At 43.5% G+C, this 25,290-nt stretch overlaps 1 protein-coding gene across 1 annotated transcript in view; it reads right to left on the reverse strand.

Annotated features, from left to right (window-relative positions):
- LOC308280099 (rho GTPase-activating protein 6-like) overlaps nucleotides 1-25,290 on the reverse strand; it is a gene marked incomplete at both ends in the record, with an annotated part of 289,879 nt that overhangs the window by 17,485 nt on the left and 247,104 nt on the right. Inside the window, 2 exons of the mRNA XM_080720362.1 lie at nucleotides 7,512-7,691; nucleotides 23,283-23,431. Coding sequence (XP_080576488.1) covers nucleotides 7,512-7,691; nucleotides 23,283-23,431 — 329 coding nt within the window. The remainder of the gene's footprint in view (nucleotides 1-7,511; nucleotides 7,692-23,282; nucleotides 23,432-25,290) is intronic.

Below are 25,290 nucleotides of genomic sequence, written 5' to 3' on the forward strand. Positions count from 1 at the left end.
TACTCCACTACAATTATTTGAAAACTTCAGTTACTATTTACTTTGCAGATATACAATACATGATTATAAAACACACATTGATCCACTTTAGCTCTATTTTATGTCTAGGTTATTTGAAAATAGCCGATCTACACTACAAGCTCACATCGCGTCGCGTTGCGACGCGTTGCGACCACCTGGAACCCCCTTAGGGATCACTGGTGGTCCCCGGACCCCACTGGTCTACAGCACTGGTTCTCAACCTGCAAATTATTTTGGGGGGTTCCCAGATGATTAACTTAATGTGCAACATTGTTTTCTCACTCAACAGTAAACAAACCACCATAAAGTTTAAGTGTATAGAGGGTATCTGCACATTTCTAAAGTGACAATGTAAGGACTTTTTAATACCTCTAAAATGACAAATCAAACATTGGCCAAATTGTCAAATATCAGAGTCAGAAATTGTGAAAATAGCAGATCTACATGCTCACAACGCCTCGCGTTGTATGATAGAAAATATTAATGTTCCACAAGGATGAAGGATTTGAAGAATTGACAAAGGTTTATCAGGGCCGGAGTGGGCCTGTCTGGGCCATAGGGACCCATACACCCTTCCAGGCCACCCTACCCAAACGCTAGGCAACATGAAAACACATTAACGCGCCTACCACCCGCACTCACACACGTGACAGCCTTACAGAGCTTCAGTTCTGTTTGGCTGAGATGTTTCTTGTAAAACAAAACACATAAAAAACGAATATACTAATATATACCACCCACTGTAGGCCTACAGAGGTAGTCACTACAACACTCGCTTCTGTGCAGACAGTGCAGTATGTCACAGGAGCAATCATATGAAGACAACAGTTACAGCATGTTTCCTTTCCACATGGGCTAAGTAATCACTGAAAATCATTATTCCATATATACCAACAGTCACACTCAGGCTCGGTGTGGGAGGAATTTTCAGCCCCGGGATTTGCATAGACCGGCCCTATGCGAGGCCGCGTAGCGCGCGAGCAAAACATTTTGAGCATTATTTATTAATTAATTGTCAAAATTGAGCATTATTTATTAATTAATTGTCAATTTTTCACTTGAGCACCCCCTCCTCAAAATGAACGGTTCCAACGCCACACTAAAAACGGACCCCAAAAGACTGTGAAAATTGATGACTCATCACTAAACCATCATTTTGAGTGGCCATTTCTTGCCCAATGAATGTTTTTCGTGCAAAACAAATGCTTGCAATGGATTCCGAATAATTAAAAAACCCTAGTTTGATCCCTCACATCCCACTTAAAGCAGATTTTTTTGGGAGTCATTTTTTCCTTTATATTATAGTGTATAGTAAGTGAAGGTAGGTAGGTCGTTTTCAAAACTTTGCCCTGATGGGATTCCTTGGGACTTTTTTTCTCTCACTAAGGATATAATGAGGATACAGAATCAGTTGAGTTTGCTACTATTGCAATTTGTTTTAGGTTTAGCCTAATTTTGGCCTAAAATTACTGGACTATAAGCATTATGTTTTGGATTGAACTGTTTGAACATAATGCATAGGCTATCCACAAATGTAGGGCCAACTTGCACAAATACTGTACATTAATTACTGTAGGCTACCCACATTACCATTTGCGCATTGGCGTGACATGTTAAGGTAATAAATTAGGATACTCACAAGTTATATTGTGGATACAATACAAGCAGTGGATGCTGTCCCAGCGTCTGGTTTAATAAGACAGGACAGCCTTTTGGGGAAGTTGACATAATTGCTCCTCAGATATATTCCATTCAAGGTAACGTTTTAACGTGTCCAGCTGTCCACATGACATGTTTCATCTGACTGGATGCGACCATAGGATGCGACAGACCAGTGTTGCGTCCATGTTTGTTGTTGCCATCTTAAAATGAGCGTGCATTCTTGTTAATTAGTGGTTGAACAACTTGCCAAATTTACTCACAAATGCTCTCTCGTTTGAAAGGCTCTGTGATGTATTCTAACTAATAACAACTTGTTTTGATAGTCCATTCAACAACTAAACCGCGCGCCTAGCTCGTATTACAAAGTGAAGCCAATCGGTGTGCAGCGTCACAGCTCACAGGCACAGCGTGATAGAGGGGGCCCATTGAGGGGGGCTTCCGATAGAGTGTCATTCACATATGAGCGTCATTTATTTGGACTGAGATTTACTGGCAGTCGGAGTCCCCCCTGGCAACAGGACATAGGCAGAACTAGCACGTTACAGAAAGGGGGCCCCAATGGGGGTTTCTGATGGACGACGATCATTCGCATTGACGGCCGAGGCCCGTTTCAATTGAAACACTGCAGTGACCTGCAGCGGCCCGCTCGCCGGACTCCCCCTAGCGGCCCAGCGGGGAAATCCCCGGTTTCCCAGACGCTCACGCCGACGGTGGTCACACTAGAAAGTGTTCTATATCCAGTCCATATTATTTATATGGTATGCAATTAAATAAAAATATAGTATTATTTTGTCAGCAAAGCATTTAGATGTCAGCTTACTATATCAATATTATATGCAAACGCCAATGTTCAATGTAAAACTGTACAATCTAGTACTGTACTGTATTATCACTGAGTAGAGCTCTGCATGCACCTCTCCCCCGGAATCAGGGCCGTGCCAAAGGTAGAGCGAACGGTGCGGTCGCTCAGGGCCCCGCACCTGCAAGGGCCCCGCACTAGGCTTGGTTAATTGATTTAGTTTTGTTTTCATATTAAATCTTCACACAAACACCGCAATCTGCAGGACGGAGACAGAGCCTGTCAACCGATTGGCTGTGATATCTCCCTGACAACCAGCAACAACCAGTGAAACGGCTGACTGTCCCTTCGGGCTATGGGATTTAATGTACCGGTATCTAGTCTTGAGACACGTACGGGATTAGCGTACGGGATCCTACATCGATTCAGCGTTCCCTTCCCTTCCCCTCCCCTTCCGTAACTTATGAGAGAGTTGAGAGAGAGAGAGAGAGAGAGAGAGAGAGAGCATCATATCTGCGCGAGGTAAGGCCAGGGTAATGTTCTCATCAATCCCCTCATCTAACTCATCTTCGGGCATATGCTACACTATTGTTATTTATCATTTGAGCTTGACTGTGATACATGTGGCTACATGATTGATTGATGTTTTTGTGGGATAGAGAAGCCAGGGCTTGTAGTTACTGGACTGTCGAAATTGTAGCTACAGTACCTGATACTGTATGCTGATGGAGAAGGGGGAAAAATCAAACCAAGTTTAAAGTGAGCGGTGGTGTGTGTGTGTGTGTGTGTGTGTGTGTGTGTGTGTGTGTGTGTGTGTGTGTGTGTGTGTGTGTGTGTGTGTGTGTGTGTGTGTGTGTGTGTGTGTGCGTGCGTGTGCGTGTGTGTGTCCTCATAATTACTTTATCCGTTGTGGACAATAAAAGCAGCAGAATAAACATGCTACTGTCTTACCGTTTTAGAGGTAGAGTAGCTGCATAATTCCATTGCATTTATAGATGCACAGCCACTGAAAATCGTGTGCGCACACATACACGCAAACAATCACACCCGTGCTGCGGGGGGGGGGGGGGGGGGGGGGCTCGCACAGGACTTCGCACAGGGCCCCGCATTTCTCCCGCACGGCCCTGCCCGGAATAATCTTATATTCAGTTAGAATCATCACTATCTGCTAGTAGTTCCATTCTGCTAGTAGTGCTATGGAACCTCCTATTCAGTTAGGAAGACATTGTGGAATAATTACTGGAACTAACAAGCACTGGCCTCCACCCTACAAACAACATACCACATAGCTAGCTTACAGATTGTCTGTTTCAACAGCACAGCAGCTTCACATTTTTCTCTATCCCACAAAAACATCAATCAATCAGGTAGCCACATGTATCACAGTCAAGCTCAAATTATATATAAAATGACAACAATAGTGTAGAATATGCCTGAAGATGGTGTATGAAACTCCAACTCAGTACAATGTTTCCCATTTCTTAACTTCTGTCCATACATTAGCATAATCACTTAGTAGTGTGGTCTCAGGGATAGATAGCACCTTAACTCTGCAGCCGCACAGAGGCGCCCCAACACAAAATTGCACCAGTTATTTTAGAGTTGTGCATACTAGTATCCACCAAATGTTTCCTCCAAACCCTAAAGTGTAACTTGAATCATTCTTACTAGAAGACTGCATGCTGAAGCTTTGAACATTTCAGTCAGTATAACATTTCCCCCCATCCTTCTCTCCCTTCAGCTCCATGTTTTCTCTTTTTCTTTGTGGGGCTATGCGGCTGGGGTTGGGGTCCATAATTTAACTATTTATTTCGTCGCCTTCTCTCTGCTGTCTGGCCACTATCCTCAGTCAGATGTGTGTTTGTGTGCTGCCTTCCTTAGCCGGTAGGTCTGTCTGTGAGCACGCTTGTGGTAGGGCCTGGCCAGAAAGCCAAACTAACCAATCACGCATTGATTCTTCTAAAAAAGAAGTTGATTGCTGTCCTTTTTGACCAATCCCTTGGGGATAAAACACACGTTGCTTTTCTGTTTAGAGAGGGGAGGGGGCGAGTAGCTGTCAGCACAGGCCAGCTGTGGTGTCAAGTTACACAGGCAGGGCTGCTGTATGAAGCCCTGCTGCTGCTGGCTATGTGGCCTGCGCAAAGGGGGTCTTTTACTTTTTTTCAGGAGGCACCAGGCCAGTCCACCAGGCCAGTCCACCGGGAATCGTCCCCCTACTCCCTAGTGTCAATCCGGGCCTGAGGTTTATTCAAAGAGGCAGAAAGTTGAACATAGTGTCAGCATTCACAGGATCAGGGGAGAAGGCCTCCTGGCCTCTCCTGTCAGCCCCTCTGGGCACAAGCCTCCCTAGTACCATTACCATACAGCTCTTATAGTCCAAGATGCTATTCTAACATGTTAACATGGTCTTATAAGGATATGTTCTAAACACAGCAACATAGAAACAGTTACAGAAATAAAGGATTTGCTGACAGAGTGAGAGAGCAAGCATAGGTGGGGGAGAGAACTCAGCTGTTAGATTGACAGCTGCAGGTACAGCTAAATTGAGTAGCCTAGTGAGATTTTCTGTAGACTACATACACATATTTGTTACTATATAAATATTTTCTACCACATTCCATCCTTTTTTTTTGTGAATGAATAATTTATTCATTTACATACAACAGGATATTTATAGAGTGCCAAATCAATAGACATTTCAGACAATTACAGTACATCTTGAGCTATACCTTACAGAATAGTAGATCTGCTTGTTTGGGTTTGAGAGGTTTCTCTCGTTCTTAAGGGTTGTCTGAATTAAACATAGCATCACATGGAATTGCAATAGTGCAATTCGCTACATGGAATCTTGCCACATGGAATTTAGTCATCACGTACAAGTGTTTTCAACAGAAACATTTCTAGAATTTAGTAAATGTGAAATCTATATTTGTTTGTACTTTGAAACTCTGTTTTACAAAATCAAGAGCCAGCATGTACTCCCGTCTGACTCAAGTGTTTTCCTTGACAGTCACCACGTTCCCGGAGCTGCCCAACTCTTCAATTTTGAAACACCAGAGTTTAAACCATAAAACCAAATATTCTCACATTAGTGGCAAATGCCTTGTTGACTCATATTTTAGATGTCAACTATTAGCTAATATTCTGTTTAACCTGAATTTCTCAGGTGAAACCTTTTACAACAATTATGTTCTTATTCATGACAGAGATAAAAGGAACAAGTCCCATGACGTCTTACATCTGCTGCGTAACTCCGTCTGACGTCAGAAGGCAAATCTATAGGACTTGTTAGATGCCTAATAATTTTGTCTAAAAGAGAACTTAATTGTGGTCCTATTTTTTTCCCTAAATGTTATTCCTATATAAATTACTCAGCTTAATATCAAACATATAGTTGTTGTAGTCTTCATGGCTCTTCTCTCCGTCTTCATTTGGCTTATGGCATGTGGCGGTTAGTGTCTCTGCTTCAGTGATCTCCTCTGGGCTGGTGGGGTCCAGCGTCCAGTGGCTCTCACACCGCATGTGTGTCCTTGGCTTGGTCCCCTCCTACTGTGGCAAAAGTCTGTTGGTGTTCGACGTGGTGTCGATTCCGTCACCTCCGCTGTCAGTCTGTGTTGTTTCTTGGTGCCCGACTTGCTCTCCATGTTGGTGAATAGCAATCTGCCCTCCTTGTCACCACAGGCTGCAGTCATCACAAGATTATTGTTAATCTGTGAGGTCTCGACCTTGTAGATCTGCTTGAAAGTCAGTTGATTTTTGCATAGCTTGCAAGTTGCTTCTGTAGTGGTCTCCTCTTTGTTCTCCATGGTGCTTTAGGTCTGCTTTCAAAAATCTCCTTTCCAAAAAATTCCTTCATCCCAAGGTTCTTTTGAGCAAGTATCCATCTATGGTGAAAGATGAAATATTGCTCCTGGCTGGCTCGCCAATTATGATAGAAAATATTAATGTTCCACAAGGATGAAGGATTTGAAGAATTGACAAAGGTTTATTCAAAGAGGCAGAAAGTTGAACATAGTGTCAGCATTCACAGGATCAGGGGAGAAGGCCTCCTGGCCTCTCCTGTCAGCCCCTCTGGGCACAAGCCTCCCTAGTACCATTACCATACAGCTCTTATAGTCCAAGATGCTATTCTAACATGTTAACATGGTCTTATAAGGATATGTTCTAAACACAGCAACATAGAAACAGTTACAGAAATAAAGGATTTGCTGACAGAGTGAGAGAGCAAGCATAGGTGGGGGAGAGAACTCAGCTGTTAGATTGACAGCTGCAGGTACAGCTAAATTGAGTAGCCTAGTGAGATTTTCTGTAGACTACATACACATATTTGTTACTATATAAATATTTTCTACCACAGTTGCGAGGCGTTGTGAGCATGCAGATCGTCTATTTTCACAATAGAACCATGTTATACAAAATGTAATGTCTCAACTCGTCAGGCTGGGAGTGGGGGGTCCCCAGTTAACACAGCGGGTGCCGACGATGAATGCAAGGGTTAATTTGCTGGTGCCCATGGCAACCCGCCATTTTGCCTACCTTCAAGGTCCTGGAGAAAAAAGTAATCAGAGTAAATGTAATCCAAGCATGTCCTGTTTATTTAGCGAAAATCTTTTCTTTCAGTTTTTTAACAATCCTGCGCCGCAGCGATTGTGTGACAGCCGGTAGAGAAGGCCGCGTTTTGAACGCGAAAAAAAAAAAAAAGAAAAGATCCGGAGAAAACTGCATGTTTGTGCAGCAGCTTTACAGGGCAGTGAACGAGGCAGACAGCACTTCTTGGTCACGTGATTTCGCGCTGCATTTTGGGAAATGGAGTTTGTTTCATCACCGCGGTAGCCAAGTACAGTAGCTACAGCACAGTATAGTTTACTGTACAACGCGTCAAACACGTCGATGGGCACATGTGGACATCAAAGAGATTGACGCGTTGACACCACGTGGGCAACAAATGAGTTAAAATATGATTATTTTGGGGGTCGCGGCCTGAAATGGTTGAGAACCCCTGCTCTACAGAATCCCCCTACAGGCTCACCATGAAGAGGGTGTGGTAGCTGGCGATCATCCTCTGCAGCACGGCGATGACGGCGGTGCTCTCCTCGGCGCGTGCCGTGCTCTGCACGCTGAACTCCTTGTCGGAGCTCTTCTGCTTGTGCAGCAGGTTGGGCCCGAAGATGGTGGCCAGGTTCAGAGACGTCATCTTGTTGCCCGTCATCTGCACAGTCGCACAAAAAAAGAAAAAGAAGACATTAAGACCTGGAACACAAATCTGTGTCACATTTTGTTTAAAGGGGAAGACCACCCATTTTCAATATTGAACTATGTCATTAATATACCTTAGGAGGAAAAAAAAAGTTCCCCCTCTTCTGTGTTGCCTAGAACTGGAGGATTGATTTTGGGGTTTGTATTGTAAAGTACAATGTGTGATGTCATCAAGTTGTACTTTACAATACAAACCCCAAAATCAATCCTCCAGTTCTAGGCAACACAGAAGGGGGGGAACAGTTCAATATTGAAAATGGGTGGTCTTCCCCTTTAACCCATTTAGACTGGGAAGTGGGAACGCATTATTATTATTTTGTGCAGCTTGTAGATCTGCTATTTTTGAAAAATTGTGAAAATTTAAACTCTAAATATTTAGTTCCAGGGACCCCCCTAGAAGCAAAATTTGAGTTACAAAAATTTGCTTAAAAAAATACATATATTCGCCTGGGCCACAGGGTAGTGGTCCAGACACCTAGGCTGGTAATCCAGCCCTTGCAGCGTCGCAGGTTCGAGTCCTGATCCCGACGACCTTTGCTGCGTGTCGACCCCCCAGAAAAGCCCCCCCAAAAAAAATATATATATAAAATTATAATACATATATTCAAAGATTTGCACGCATTTTCACGACTTTTCAAAAATAGCAGATCTACAAGCTTGCAACGTGGCACTCGGTGCAGTGCTATGAGCTTGTATATCTGCTATTTTTCAATAGCTAAAGTATAAAATAATTAAGGTCCCTCCACCTCCAACTCAGTCCCACTCCTCCCCCCTCCCCCCTTGTGCCACAGACTGTTTATGGACAAACTGGACATATTGATGACCCTGCCACTAGCTGATGTGAAAAGCTAGAGTGGACCAACGGGGGGCGCCAATGCACCATATAACAGAGGCACTTTTATGGGGTCATGAAAAAAACTCAGAAACTTTTCACTTGAGGGGTATTATACAGGGGTTAATTGACAGTTGACACTACGGTCTCAGAGGCACTTGCACATCGGGCAAGTACAGGTCCACTTCTACTTACCCAAAGGTCATTTCCACTTGCCCAAAAAGTAAATTTTCCATTATAAAATTATAGGAAAGATTTTAATTAAATGTATTTACTTCTGGAGCTGTGCGATAAAAAAAATAATTAAACTGTACCTCAATACTTCCAAATCCAAATACTAAATACCTATGATTGAATATGTCTATGGTTTCACACTTGTTATTTTATATGTTAGCAACAGTAAAAACAGCACATTATACAGTATATAAACAGTGCTCTTATTTTACATTCCACAGACCAGAAGACAGAGCACACTGGCCACGTTCAGGTGTTTAAACAGATATCTTGTGTTGTGTTTATAGACGGTTGCGTCCCCTCTCAAATGAGCACTTGCCCAGTCGGGCAACCTGAATGCAAACTTCACCTTCCCCAAAGTTTTATTTACCTGCCAGGGGGCAGGTGGGCAAGCCTTAGTGCTATGACTGGCTATGGATTCTGGTGGTGGTGTAAACACCTGCATCCGTGAATCAATGGGCAAATATTAGTTTAGCTTTCCATTTTTCCAAACAACGATTTTTTTTCCTCCTGCTAAATGCGACTGCGGAACCAGTGACAGACACAATCGATCCACATCGAGCTGTGCAGGTCTGCTACGTGAGCGATTGTTGGCGTTTGTCTGTGTTTGTGAGGCTGTCTCGCAGTCACCATCCGCGAAGGAGATATGCGACTGTCACGACCCGGCCCGTGGGGCCATGATAAATTGAGGAGGACACGTGTTTGTGGTATAAAAAGTTATAATAATTTATTAACAAATGGTTTAAATAATAGTTGCAAAGGATTTTGAGGTGCGTTAGCCTACGTCGGTAATCAGTATAGTGCAATGCACGGATGAGTGATAAGTGTAGTGTGGAGTGTGCAAACATAAGGGAACAGAACTAAAGGGTGCTGTCGTCTGGAGAGGGAGAGAGAGACTGGCTTGCCACCCAGGCCGGATTTACACTGCAGTCAAATCCAGCCTAAATCCGATTTGGTTCTCAAATCTGATCTTTTGGCCGACTTTTCACACTGCATTTGCAAGTGACCAGATCGGTTCTGTGTGTTCTGACTGATTTTAACAACGTCAGCCCAAAGCTGACCTGCAGGTCCTCCAGGCCAGGCCAAAGGTAGCCTCGCAGGCCATCCGATTCCCGAGCTACGTCTGTTAGACAGCCAAAGGGGCTGTGACACGACAGATGCGTACGCCACCGGATGCAGTACTTGTGCACCTTTGCTGGCGCAAGTAACAACCGCATAGATGTGCATATGTTTTTGTCTGAGAACATATATCTTGAGTATTTAGGAAAAGTCATGGAAGGGGAAAATTCTGAGACATTCAAGGGGAGAGTTATTGCACTTTGAAATCTCAAAATCGGCCTAAGGGACAGGTTAAGCCCGTATCAGAGTGTACGGTGGAGAGCTATCCACCGCAAATTTGAGGTGGAAAGCTTTCCACCTCAAGTCAGAAAATAAGTGCAGGACATCATAGTACGCCACGGTGGAGACCTATTCACCGTGACTGACTAGTCTAGATTGACCAATCAGTGAACGGGGTGTAGAGCCTGTCTGTCTGATAGTAAAAACAGAGAGATGTGTTGGGACTCACGGTAGAAAGCTCTCCACCGCGAGGAATGATGTAACGTTGTAGTTTCATGACTCAAAAAGACTCGAAAAGACTACACCGCGGTGTAAAGCCTTCCACCGCCCAGGCGACTATGATGCCGGCTTTAGTCACCCGTGTGTTAACAGAACTTTATTACAACTCCACATTTCCAGTCTTTCTCCTCTCCTCTCCTCTCCTCTCCTCTCCTCTCCTCTCCTCCAGGGACGTGCAGAGAATATTAGAGAGGCAGGGGCTGACATTTCTAAAAGGGCCTTTTGGTGAAGATATCGAAAATAGCAGACCTCCAAGCTCACAACGCATCGCACTGCGACGCGTTGTGAGCTTGGAGGTCGGCTATTATCGGTTCTTGATACCACACTGAACTGAGCATAACTAAGCATCAAGTGAATACTGGAGATGTGGCGTAACGGCAACGATTTCTACACAGAGAGGGCAGTTCTTTCAACATAAGATGCTGCATTCAAGTTCAGGAGGGTTTGACCAAGACGATTCTCTTGAATGCTGCCTTCAGGTATGGCATGGAAAGAGGGGCATTTGCATTTCTTTCACCATAGTAAAAACTGCATTCATGGTCTGGAGAGGGCACTTTTTACAGACGGATAAAATGGCAGGGGCTCAAGCACCCTCCCCTCCCCTCCCCTCCTCTCCTCTCCTCTCCCATTCCGTGGGGATTGCCCGGAGCCTTGGGCAGCAGAGTGCTGATGTGCTTGTTCTCCGCTCGAGCGCAAAATGGAGCCACTTCCTGATTCACAGATCTCACACACAGATAGCAGCTCTGTGTAGCCGCGTGGGAAAACAAGACACGCGCTGATGCACGTGCACGCCCATGAGCGCGCATGCACAGTGGTGGAAGGCCGTTTTCTTACTTAAAACCCTCTAAGACCCCAAAATAGAAATACTTGAAATAAAAAACTTTAAAAAAATCAGATGGTGTTGTAGGAGTCCTAATCAGAGGAAAATGTTATGTTTTTTTCATAACTCATAAATCATGCTCTAATTTACATATGGGGGATATTTTTCACAATAATAACATATGTACAGGTTCTAGACCAGTGTTTATCAAACTTTCAAATTTCAAGGTCTCCCCTTAACTCTGACAGTGTACAAACGGAAACAAATGAACCCTCACGGGTTCAAACATCCAAATTTATCTCAAAATGTGTATGTTCTTTCACAAAATAAAGCCCTGCTTCATCATACGAGGCCGTCGCACAAAAGTAGTGAAAACAGCAGATCTACAAGCACACAGCGCCTCGCGAGGCGTTGTGCAAAATCACCGACCGGGCCAGGTCAGTGATTTAGCGGCCCGTTCGGTAGATTTAGCGACCCAGTCGGTAAATTTAGCGACCCAGTCGGTAGATTTAGCGACCCAGTCGGTAAATTAAGCGACCCAGTCGGTAGATTTAGCGACCCAGTCGGTAGATTTAGCGACCCAGTCGGTAGATTTAGCGACCCAGTCGGTAGATTTAGCAACCCAGTCGGTAGATTTAGCGACCCAGTCGGTAGATTTAGCGACCCAGTCGGTGAAAACTACCGACCAGGTTGCAACCCAGTTGTAGGTCGCTAAATGATCTCGCCCTCTCTCTCTAGATCGGCTGTTTTCACTAGTTTAAATCGTTTTTAAAATGATAAATGCAAAACCAACGGTTTTGGACATACAAGATTTTCACCCGACAACGACGATATCTGAACTGTCACTGGAGTAGCGGGAACGCCACCGTCGCCCCCTGCAATGTTGTGGCCCTCGGCTTGGTACCCTAGACATAATTCGGCCCTTGGGGAAAACTAATCGGGGAACCCTGTTGTAGATCGTCTATTTTCAAATGGTCGAAATGTATCCACCAGTTTCCAACGTCCCATTGTGCGTTGCGCAGAAGGTGTGCGGCACTTTCCGGAGTGTGATCTACAAGCTCACAATCGTTGCAACTGCAACGCGACGTGAGCTTGTATGTCAGCTGTTCTCCGGATGTGTCCCACACAGAATTCTGCAGTAAATTCCCGCGGAAAAACAGGTGGATATAATGTAGGCCAAACAAATGTAGTGGAGTAAAAGTACAATATTTGCCTCTGAGGTGTATAATGGAGTAGAACTAAAAGTATTGGAAATTGGAAATACTCAAGTAAATTATAAATACATCAACGATTTTCTTAAGTACAGCACTTGAGTAAATCTATTTAGTTACTTTCCACTACTGGCAAATGCACTCTCAGTCATATGCCCATTCACACAATCGCATGCCGTTGTGCGCGCTCGCCGCACACGCACACGCACGCGCACGCACACACACACACACACACACACACACACACACACACACACACACACACACACACACACACACACACACACACACACACACAGCGGCGTCACAAGGGGGAGAAAAGTGGGACTGAGTTATAGTTTTAGGGGGTGCCTTAATTATTTTATACTTTAGCCATTAAAAAAATTGCAGATATAGATCTGCTATTTGTGAAAATGTGTGCAAATGTTTTGAATAAATGTATTTTTAAGCGAACATTTTTAACTCAATTTTTGCTTCTGGGGGTCCCTGGAACGAAATATTTTGAGATGGGGGTCCATGGCCAAATACCTATCATTTTGGGGGTCCTTCACATGAAAAATGTTTGAGCACCGCTGACATAGAAACATAGGTTTTTCAAAAAAAACTTCAAAGACTTGCACAGATTTTCATGATTTTTCAAAAATAGCAGATCTACAAGCTTGCAGCGCGGCACTCGGTGCCACGCTGTGAGCTTGTATATCTGCTATTTTTCAATAGTTAAAGCACAAAATAACGCAGTGAATCCTCGTACCCAGGGCCCAGAATTTGGTGCGACACCCCTGCACACACACGCGCGCGCAAGCATACATACACACTCACACAAAACACACACGTAGTTAAAGTAGGAAAAGCGCTGGAGGCGGAGCAGAGGAGTGGGTGGGAACGGAACGGGGCAGAACACCGCGTTCCAGCTTAGCCATGCAGAAATGTTGGTCACACACAATATGGTGACCAACCACAAACTGCCCTTATTTACACAGCCAGCACACACCACGGCATCACATTCTCCCACCGCAGTACTCGTGTTTGCTTGCATGACGCCTTCTTTTGTGGCTTTATCTTATCGTATTAGTTGTAAAACTAAATAACATGCTTAACCACTTTCAGTCTGGTCTATTTGAGTACATTTTCTAGTCTTTGATTTTTATTTTTTTTAATACACATTAAAGGACAACTCCTCCCTAAAACACTTCTTGGCTCATTGTCCTACTTATATTGATCCAAAAAGACTGTCCATGGGGTCTATTAGGCAGAAATGCCCCTGTTGTCCAGTTTCGCATAGAGTGGAGCTTATAAGCCTATCGCTTTTACACTATTTGTTGCGGTCAAAAGTGTATTTATTTTTCATGAATGTGTTACTAGTTCTCATTACAAACACATCCATGTCCTCGTTGTCCCACACAAGCCCTCACACTCTGCTAAACAGATGTTATTCTCTTATGTGTTTTGCCAAGTCCCAGAAAAGATGTCCTGTGATTGGCCAGTACAGTCACTTTGATTGGCACCTGTGCCGAATGCTCACCCCAAAACATTATTTATGAGATTGTGGTGGCTTGTGTTGGACAACCAAGGCATGGATGTGTTTGTAATGACAACTAGTAACACATTCATGAAAAATAAAATCACTTTTGAACACAACAAATAGTGTAAAAGCGATAGGCTTATAGGCTCCACTCTATGCTATGACAGCTGCTGGGTTCTGCTGGGGAAACTGGACAACAGGGGCATTTGTGCCTAATAGACCCCATGGACAGTCTTGTGGGATCAATATAAGTAGGAAAATTAGCCTAGAAGTGTTTTAGGGAGGAGTTGTCCTTTAACCCAAAACGGTCTCAAGTGTCTTCTACGTAAGTAGTTAGGGAAAGTTAGCCGAGCCCTTGGGAAACTTTGTGGGAGCCAATCAAAGCCGGGGTCTCATTGACTTTACTACACAGGAAAATGATACAAAAATACATCTGTTTTAAGTAGCATGTGAGGGGCTTTTTCCTTTCTGTTCCTTTTGGGGTTGTTTTGTTTTTCTGTGGGGAAGGTTTGTTGTGAGGGACCAACTAGGAAATTCTAAAATGTTCTACTGTGCTTGCTGTGCGTATGGTTTGAACCACAATTATGACAGAATATAAATTTCTAAGTTTCAATGTAAGGGGAGCGAATATACCGCATAAGCGAACCAGCATTTTGGGGGTTTTGCGATCTAAATCAATTGACTTTGCATTTATACAGGAGTCTCATCTTTTAAAAGAGCATTCCAACCGATTGGCTAATAAACATTATCGTGTTTTAGCCTTTTCAGCTGCTTCTTCCAAAACCAAGGGAGTAGCCATATTGGCTAGACGTAACCTTAGGTTGGATTTTTTGGGTGATTGGTCTGACAGTGACGGGAGGATAGCTGTTGCTAAAATCCGCTTGGAGGGTAAAATGCTAGCACTAGTCTCTGTGTATGCTCCAAATGTTTTAGACAAAGAGTTTTACAAATTACTAACTAAAACCTTATTGGAACTGACGGATTTCAAAATCATTGTTGGTGCTGACTTCAATGCAACATGGCAACATAACCTAGATAGATCCACTGGGGTAGAAAGCAGAGAACAAGCACTAGCGTCTGCAGAACTACGTGCTTGGGCAAACTCAACTGGCTTACTCGACATCTGGCGTTTAATGAACCCAACGGTTAGAGATTTTTCTTTTCTGTCGGGTAGGCATGCTTCATTCTCTAGGATCGATTACGTTTTTGCCCCTGTTAGCTTGTTTCATAAAATTGCCAAGGTAGAGTTGCTCCCAATGTCACTCTCGGATCACAAGGCGGTGCTGTGTGTTGCTTCACTGAAACAGGTTATAGATAGAGCTCCTAGATGGCGGTTTAACACCACACTGCTGCGCGATGCGGCATTTGTAGCTCAGTTTCAAACTGGTTTGCGCGAATTTATAAATATCAATACAGGCTCAGTTGAGGATCCCAGAATTCTTTGGGATGCAATTAAAGGCTTTATCAGGAGTAATACAACCCTCTATGCGTCCACTCAGAGAAAATTAAGGTCAGCCAAACTGGTGGAATTGGAATCTCGGTTTTCTACTTTGGATAATTCTCTCCAAAATAACTTTGATGTTAGTACAGCAACCCAGAGAGAGCTAGTTAAGAAAGAAATTAACTCCATTCTCAAGCGCCGCTCAGAATTTCAAATGAAACGCACAAGGCAAAACTACTATTTTAATAGTGCAAGACCCAGTCACTTACTGGCTTTACGTCTTAGATCCAATGAGCATTTTGCTGATATTGTTAGTGTCAAATCAACAACGGGAGCCATGGTTACAGAACCCAAAGAGGTCAATGCCACGTTTCGTGCTTTTTATGATGAGCTCTACACCTCCGAGGTCATTCACGATGATGCAGTATGCAATGATTTTTTATCCAACATACAGTTACCAACCCTTAGCGAGGCGGATGCGGAAGCCTTAGATAGACCGCTCCATCTGGCGGAATTACAGGAAGCTGTGCTCGCAATGCGTAGGGGCAAGTCGCCTGGTTTGGATGGGATACCCCCTGAACTTTATGCCATCTTTTGGGAAGATCTAGGTCAGCTGATGCTAGACATGTTTCGATATGCAATTGAAAGTGGCTCTTTCTCCAGGGATGTGAATGTAGCTATTATATCATTATTGTTGAAGAAGAACAAGGATCCCACAGATTGCGCAAGCTATAGACCGCTTTCACTTTTGAATTCTGATCTAAAAGTTTTTGCTAAGGTGCTTGCGCGTCGCTTGCAGGGTTTTATGACCACCTTAGTACACTGTGATCAGACAGGTTTCATAGGAACTAGACTAGCCTCTGATAATGCTAGACGACTATTGCATATCATCGATAGGGCTAAGGAGCTGAGGACCCCCGCCGCAGTGTTGTCGCTCGATGCGTTGAAAGCATTTGATCGTCTGGAATGGTCTTACCTGTGGGCTGTACTAGATAAAATGGGATTTGGTGCTTCATTCATACATTTTGTTAAAGTACTTTATTCTAATCCGTCAGCGATGGTCCTAACCGGTAAGATCTGTTCGCCGCTATTCACGATTGGCAGATCTTCAAGGCAGGGTTGTCCCCTTAGTCCTCTCCTTTTCGCACTTTCACTCGAACCCTTGGCTCAGACAGTGCGTCAGTCTGCAGATATTACTCCTGTTTCGATTAACAACACACAGCATCGCATTTCCCTATATGCTGATGATATTCTACTGTTCATTGAGAATGCACCACAGTCAATTACTCACGTCCTTCAAATTTTTGATCAGTTCAGTTCCATTTCCGGCTACAAAATTAATTGGACGAAGTCAGCCCTTCTACCTCTAAATGATCAGATGAGATCTGCTATCCTGCCGCCCATAATCCCAGTAGTAAGCCAATTCAAATATCTTGGCATAGATATTTTCCCCTCTCTTCAGGCTATTGTTAAGAACAACTATGGTGACACTCTAAATAAGATTTGTCTTGATTTAGATAGATGGTCATCTTTGCCCAACTCTCTCCAAGCTCGAGTTTCAATCATAAAGATGAATGTTCTTCCTAGGGTTAACTTTGTAAGCTCTATGCTCCCTTTGCCACCACCGCCGCAATACTGGAATAAGCTTCACTCTTCGATATCTAAGTTTGTGTGGAAAGGGAAACGCCCTCGTCTTAAACTTTCTCTATTACAACGTGCTAGAGATGATGGCGGCCTTTCATTGCCCAACTTTAAATTTTATTATTGGGCCTTCACGCTCCGCCCCCTTTTAAATTGGTTTAACCCAGCAAATAAGGTTTCTTGGAGAGAGCTTGAGGAGAGTTTAGTGCAGCCTGTTGAATTGAGAGATCTTATCTATTCAAACATAACTACACATCAATGCAAAGTTCGCTTTGGACCTATCATTTCTCATTTAGTGGCAGTATGGAGGGCAGCTGAAAAGATGTGTAAGATTGATTGTAAATGGAACTTATTTTCCCCAGTGTTCAATAATCAAAGACTTTTAATCGAGGATCGCCCCATTCGCTTTCCAAGGTGGAGGGCTAAGGGGATTCGTACATTAGGGGACTTATTTGATAGAAATGGTTTACGACCTTTTCGAGATTTGTGTGACATCTTCAATCTGCCTGGAAATACCCTTTTTTTCTACTTCCAACTGAGAACGTCCATGAGGACCTACGGGGTCCCATGGCAAGCTCCCCTTAGATTGCACCCCTTCCATGAGTTTATCTGTGATGGTAACAGAACAAGAGGTTTGGTTTCCACCCTCTATGGTTTTTTATTAGACTGTAGTTATGGGCCCCTATCTGTTGATACTGTTTGGAGGAATGATGTACCAAATTTGGACCCTGACTTTTGTTGGGACACAGTATGGTCTAACATTAGGCTATCTTCTAGAAATCCAGACCATCAACAAATTCATTTAAATTTTGTTCATCGGACTTATTTAACTCCCCGCAGACTATGTGCTATGAGGATTTTGAATAATCCCAACTGCACTCTCTGCGCCTCAAATAGTATTGGTACCTTCCTTCACATGGTTTGGGAATGCCCAAATGTGTCGTCATTCTGGAATATGGTTGCCTCCAAACTTTCAACTATTTTTAGTATTAATATCATATCTTCTCCTTCTTTATTTTTATTAAATGACGTCTCACAGTTGCAACTAAACAATATACGCAAGCGCATCTTCTTTGCTGGATTAACGGCGGCGAAGAAGATGGTAGCTACGCGGTGGAAACCTCCTCATACGTTAACGTTTCGCCAGTGGGCCTTGACCTTTCTAGATATAGTATATTTAGAGCAGTCGATAGCAAGGTTACACGGAGCAAAAGAAGAAAACATTAATATGTGGTCGGACATTGCAGATAAGCTTAAGGCTATGATTCAAGAAATCACTATATAGTGGTAACAGCCTAGCACAGGCATGCACTATTGTACATTCCGTGTTGGTCCGGGGAAAGGGGGTGGGTGGGTTTTCTTTTCCTTTTCTTGTTTTGCTATTGTTTGTGTTGTTTGTCTGTTAATTGCATTTTTCTTTTGATCAATGTTTTACTTTTTCTTGTTCTATTCATATGTATGTCTCTAATTTCATGTTATGGAAAATAAAAATAATTGATAACAAAAAAAAAGTAGCATGTGAGGGGTCAAACTAGGGGTACCCCCATACCCGTCACGTCCCCCCAGTCAACAAGTGACCCGATGGGTACCCCATCCCTGTCAAACAATCCAAACACCCTCCCAAGCCGTCGCCCATTTGCAGTGGTGTAAAGTAACTACATTTACTCAAGCTTTACTGATACTTTTACTTAAGTAAAAGAAAATGCGGTGGTGGCTCGACCCATCCCGGTGTGAGCTTAATATAGATGAGCTATTTTCAGTATTCATCATACGATGAGGCACTAGCACATAGGGGGGCTTATAAATGCTTAATCTTCATAATGGTGAAATCTCAGCTTACTGCACTGCACTGTACTGTACTGTACATTTCAAGAGTTCATTACGCAGTATTCTCCTCAAAACGCTGATTCAAAGTGAGTCCTACGTGGATGTGATGATGTCAGACAGATCCTGGATCAGTGCGATTAGACATTTCATAACAACCGCGGTGGAGCCAGGCCCCGATCCCCGTAAGCTCCCAGCTAATCCCTCATCACAACCACCCCTTTTAGCACTAGTTGAGCAAAATGATACAATAGCTTAGACACACTGCTGTGTGCATGTGTGCGTTCGTGCGTGCAGGGGTGCGCGTGTTTTCAGATATTTAACCACTTGAACCGTCAATACTTAATAAACTTGACCTTTCACTCTGTACTTAATGTGCTCTTTTTTCCCCTCTAAACAAAACCTCTTTGCCGAAGGCGTTGTGAACTTGTAGATCTGCTATTTTTGGCTAAAGTTCTTAGAATATGGAAATTAGGGCTCAAGTGGTTAAAGGAGTAGATCACCCCCGAAATTACTTTTTTTCTATTGATTAGTCACGCCATGGAGACTAGAGTTCAATAATATTTTTAGTTTTTTGTCAAAAAAGACAAGACAAGACAAAAATGTGATAACCATAAATTTACCCCCATTTGTTCCGGATGGGGACCCGTTTCGAAACGGGTCCCCATCCGGAATCAATGGGGGTAAATTTACTCAAATCAAATTTTTGTCTTAGGAATGTGACAAAAACCAAAAAATAGTATTGAACTCTACTCTCCATGGCATGAGTAAGTCATTTTGGGGGTGAACTACTCCTTTAATATAAAAAAGGAGAAAAAAAGTTTCCATCAAACAACGATTCGGAGGACCCCCCCTGTAGTGACTCTGGGGACCCCCTGTTGAAGACCTCTGACTTAGAGAACCACGTTCCTGGAAACAAAAGCACATACTTTTGGCTTTAGCTCTGACTGGCATGAATGGCATCGCCGCTGAAATAAGTGCCTTGCTATCATTCAGAATCCCAAATTCATCACATTACATTTCCTACTGCGTCAGATCGTAGCAGAAATCCTTGCATAACTATGGAGTGCTTACGGTAAATCATTATCTCAATGTCACCCCTCATCATCCCACAATCTCAGATGAGAGTCAAACTGTGTGATGTTTTTAATGAGCACAGGTTGCAGCAGGCCATCTCTTTGAGAACTCCCGCATATCAACCTTGTAATCCTGTTAGGCCCTTTTCTGGCTTGGAATCGCACGAGGCTCTCTATGCCAATGCTTCTCAAATCATTGGCATAGAGATTAATTGGCATAGAGTCCCTGGCATTTTTCATGCCAAGGACCCCCAAATGTATGTATTTGGCCACAGACCCCCATCTGAAAAAGTTTTTATGCCAGGGACCTCCAGAAGCAAAGATTTTAGTAAAAGGTTTTCACAAAAGACAAAAAAACAAACAACAGAACAAAACATATTCAAAGATTTGCGCACACTTTCAAAGAATTTTCTAAAATAGCAGATCTACAAGCTCAGCGCTGTACAAAGTGAAAGTATTTAAAACGTAAAAAAAAGAACCAAAATCGAAATGGACGTGTCAAATTTGTTCGGATTCCGAACCGTTCCGAAAAAAATAATCAAATTACAAAACCAAACCTGAGTTGCCCCGTGACAATTTAGTCAGTTTCCGAACCATTCCGACTGTCTTTACGTTCCCATACCAGTCCCAGACCCAGCTCAGACAGTGGCAGACAGAGGCAAATTCACGATTGTACGCCAGTGTTTTCAAAACAGCCTGTCAGGTGGCTTGCCTTGAGGTATATGTATGGCACGCATTAGTGATGCGCGGATAGGCTTTTGAAGTCATCCGAATCCATCCGCGCAAATTAATTATCCGCCCATTATCCAACCGCATTAATTATATCATCCAATTTATAAATCCGCATCCATCCTCATCCGCAACTTCAAAAGTATTATTATTATTATTACCCTTATTATTAGGCTAATATTATTTTCTGGTAGGCTATTCCCTGTTAGTTTTCTTAGTTGTGCGATCACTGAAATGCATTGATCTAGCCTACGGAATGTCTCCGTTCGTCTTTTTTCTTTCTTTTTTTTTTGAGTCGGTGCTGCGTCGATGCAGACAGACATGCAGGCAGACAGAGTCAGACACACGAGAGAGAGAGAGCGAGGGAGAGAGCGAAAGAGAGAGGAACAAACACAACTTAGTGGGAAGTTTAACTTACCTACTGTACAGTACTTTACAATATGGACTATGGAGCTGAGAGAGATTCACTTTTTAGCGCAGCGCGACCAGAGGTAATGAGTGCGACGATGCATGCCGTGATGCCGTTGCCTTTAAGTGGACACAGCTGTTTAGTTTTATCGTGGACATTGCCTCATGAAAAATGATGGTTACTTTACAAATTATACAAAATAACACACACTAACACAGACACAAGCATACCTAGATTTAGCTTTGTATTGATAGATATATTAGGCCATAATTTATTTCCTGCATTATTTCATCCGCGGATATCCGAAATTAATTAATAATTATATTTGATTGATCCAAATCCGACTGCACCGCGGATCACCGCGGTCCACCGCGGCTAAAACCGCTATCCGCGCATCTCTAGCATGCATGCATTGAAGCATAACCTTTTATTTCGTCGCGCTTGCAGAAAAGTTGAATCGTCGCATGAAGATGCAAGGATTCATCAGTGAATCCTTGCATCGAAAGAGAGCATTTGCATTTCTTTCACCAAAAACTGCATTCATGGTCTGGAGAGAGGGCACTTTTTACAGACGGGTAAAAGGGCAGGGGCTCAAGCCCCCTTTGATATCTATGTGTGCACGCGCCTGGCGCTCGCTGCTCACCTCCTTCCTTTCAATCTTTTTATTTATTTTTTCATAAACTGATACAAGGGCTCACATGACTCACATACAACAATCAACAATTGACTTTCACATTTGGACTCACATACATTTAAACATACATACATCATCTTCTTTTTACACTCATTGCCTTCCAAAAATAAAATCTTCAGGTAATGGGTTAGTGTATTCGTCCCCCCCAGGGACGTGCTGGCCATTGGGAAAAGCGGGACAACTCCCGAAAGGCCGGTCCAGGCCGGCCATTAAAAAAAAATGGCCAGCCCACAAAGTAAATATAACTCATTGGCCCACTGTCTTGTCTCTCATGATCTGAAATGGCCAATCTTTGAGTAGCAGCAGCTATAGAGAGAGATCTCTCTCTATAGCGCTGAGTAGCAGCAGCACACAGAGCCATCACATTGGCCCCTCTGGCTTGTATATCATCTGAATACTGGCCCACTACTCACTAGCTTCTTTGACTACTCCTGGATGGTCTACATACAACATCATTAGACTGTCTTTATACCAGAAAAACAATGAGACAAAATCACAGTAACCGTTCATCGGTTAGTATTTGGGGCCTCGCGGCGCATCCGGAACGCAAAAAAAATCCGGTGCGTGGCCGATGCCCGCGTGCATTGAGGGCCTGTCCAACTCCTTTTCCCGGGCTGAATCAGGGGCCCAGTACGTCCCTGGACCCCCCCTTTCTTGGTTCTCTAATTTGCGAAAGCCCTCCATATTATCTCAGAATATTCATCCCCCAAATATTCCATAACTGGGCCCCAAACTATGAAGAACCCACTCAAGTCTCCCTGTAGAACATGTGTGAGGCGTTCTAGTGGGTTGCAGAACATTTTGGAGCCAGTTTGATACAGAAGGTACATCGCCATCAAGCCACCGTTGTGGTATTGTCAATTTTGCACAGTACCATAGAATATTAACACTTTCCCAGCCTGGCCAGAATGGCTTGTCTGTGGACTAGCCGAAAATGTCTATTATTGTATTATGATCTGAGACAGCGTTCATCTTACAAGACAATCAGCGCGCCCCCCCCGTCCTTCTTGGATGGCACCGTTCTTTTTTTCTTCTTCTTTCAATCGGATTTTGTTTACTCACCAGCGAAGTGTCTCGATCTGCATTGGCATATAGTGGGGATTTTGGCCGAGTCGTCTTCCCCCCCGTGCGCTTCGCGTGCACGATCCGTGCACATCGAGGCAAGCAAATGTAATCCACTCCGTATGAAGCGCCCATGTCAACTTTTTTCTGATCAAAAACATCACGGACAGATGCTATGCTAACGCCTCATCCTACAATGAAAGTGAACGGGACTGTGGCTATGCTGGCTGAAAGCTACCAGAAGCACTTCCGGTTCAGAGGGTTGAGAGAATGATCCTTTTGGATCAGTCGAAGAAGAGATGGAGAAGGGCTCCCGATCGTTTTTTTTTTTTTTATCATTATCATTTATTTTGTTTTTAATGACCTAGTACGGAAAATTCCGGTCGGCTAATTTAAGTACAGAAGAAGTACGGTTTAATCCTATCTGCTCACCTCCTGGCCGTCCTTGGGGTGGCGGTCGTGGGCGTGGTCGGCCACGGTGGACAGGAACTCCAGCAGGCGGTGGAGCGTGTCGCTGTTGCATGCTGGGAGCAGGTAGATCAGCAGCTGGGTGACCGTCTGCTGCTCCTCCGGGTCCAGCACTGTCAACACAACAGAGAAACGCTGTGGTTTTCAACCCTCTCCACGTCAAGTAGTCAGGGAAAATTAGCAGAATTCCTTACCAAACAATTTCTTCACCAATGTGTTCGTAAAGGTGTCTAGTAACATATCTAACAAAGATTGAAATTCAACATCCCTAGGAGAATCTTTTACAGCTAGGGTAATTCTGGGTCTCATTCACTTACTATACACCAGGGATGTCAAACATACGGCCCGCGGGCCGGATGATTCAATCCGGCCCCAGGCTTGTAGAGCATACATTTCTGAGCATTTAGAAAAAAAAGTAAGTCTCTAGCCCATTCCTGTCAAGAGTTATGATTTTTTAAAAGAAGTAACCAGAGGCGTCAGAGCCTCTTAGAGAGTGGGGGGGTTGACATGGGGGGGGGTCATGTACGAAATGGCGGTTTTTCGCGGATTTGATCGCGTTTTATTCGGGTTTCCGCGTTTTATTTCTTTGCAAGCTGTATACCATTTTAAAGCTAAGATTCTTGTGATTCCGAATCCGCAAACCATTTGATTATAGCACCGAAACTCACGCCGCAAACAACGCAGAAGTCCGACATAAACAATAAAGGTTTCCGCGGTTTATTTTTTTGCTAAACAATCGGGAACGGCACACTACACTTTCCCTTTGCCTCTCTCCACAAGCACCAGCCAGCAAGATAGTCTATATAGTTATAGTAGATGGACTTCTTGGTACCAACACTCCAACAGACAGACAACACCAGTATCATATAATCATTCAGTTCCAAAAGCTTTTCAGTTAATCCACATAATTTTACACCACTGTCTACTACTACAGCAACTTGCACGCCTCGATCCAGACCCCAGTGTTAGGAAACAGTGGTTCTGGTTCACGTAGCCACTAGCCCACAACACTGCAACAGTGTACATTAGCCAGCAGGCAGCATAGCATTAGCATCCATTCCATCATCATTACTCTAACTCTAATATATAGCCACGAGTCACGACTCACCAAGTCTTGAGTTAGGATGAGAGGAGCAGAGGACGATGTTTAATGCCTTTATAGCCTACATGGTATTGTCTTGATGTTATTCCTTTATGCCTGTAGTGTGTTGTTCATTTCACCATGAGTCCATAATACGCACGGAAGACAGAGAGGTAAAGGGACTTCCTATGAAAGCCATTTCCTCTCTGTACAGAAGCGTATTTCAAAACAAGAGTCTTTATTTTATTTTTTTCATATACAATCGATCATTCAACATGTTTATTTTGAAATTGTCCTGGAAATATAAGTAGCCATAGCCCCTACTACGCGTTTGCAGCGCAGGGGAGGGAAAAAATAAAAAAAAGCACCCCGGCCGGCCAAAAAGGTGGGGGGGATGAGATCACGGTTTTATGAAAGTGGGGGTGTCCCGTCGTATTCACAATGAATGGACGTGACGCGCCTGGAAGTAACCAACTAATGCTCTCTGCAGTCTAGCTTTCTCTCCCCTCAATCAGCCACCAGGTGCTGGCAATTGAGTTGATTGATTGGAATGTTAAGTGATCAGCAATCTCTCTCTCTGAAGATGACAGCATTGCTAGGAATGGGGGGAGGGTGGGTCTGGTTATGAATATACCTGAACATACCTGCAATATCCGAACTCTACTCAAAGATTACACATATTAGGCATGAAAATTAATGTTAAAGTGATCCCTGACTAATACGACAAATATGCCTTAATACATTATAATTGTCCTCTATAACTACAATGTATAATTAAAAACACCTCAATTATTGTATTTCTTCTAGAAATAGCTAATCTTTCACTCAATAGGGGAAATGCCCGTCGCAAGTTGATGATGTCATAAATGTCAAGTGTGATCTATCCCTATG

Source organism: Nannobrachium achirus, assembly GCF_963921795.1.
Source record: "Nannobrachium achirus genome assembly, chromosome: 24".
Classification (NCBI taxonomy): Eukaryota; Metazoa; Chordata; class Actinopteri; order Myctophiformes; family Myctophidae; genus Nannobrachium; species Nannobrachium achirus.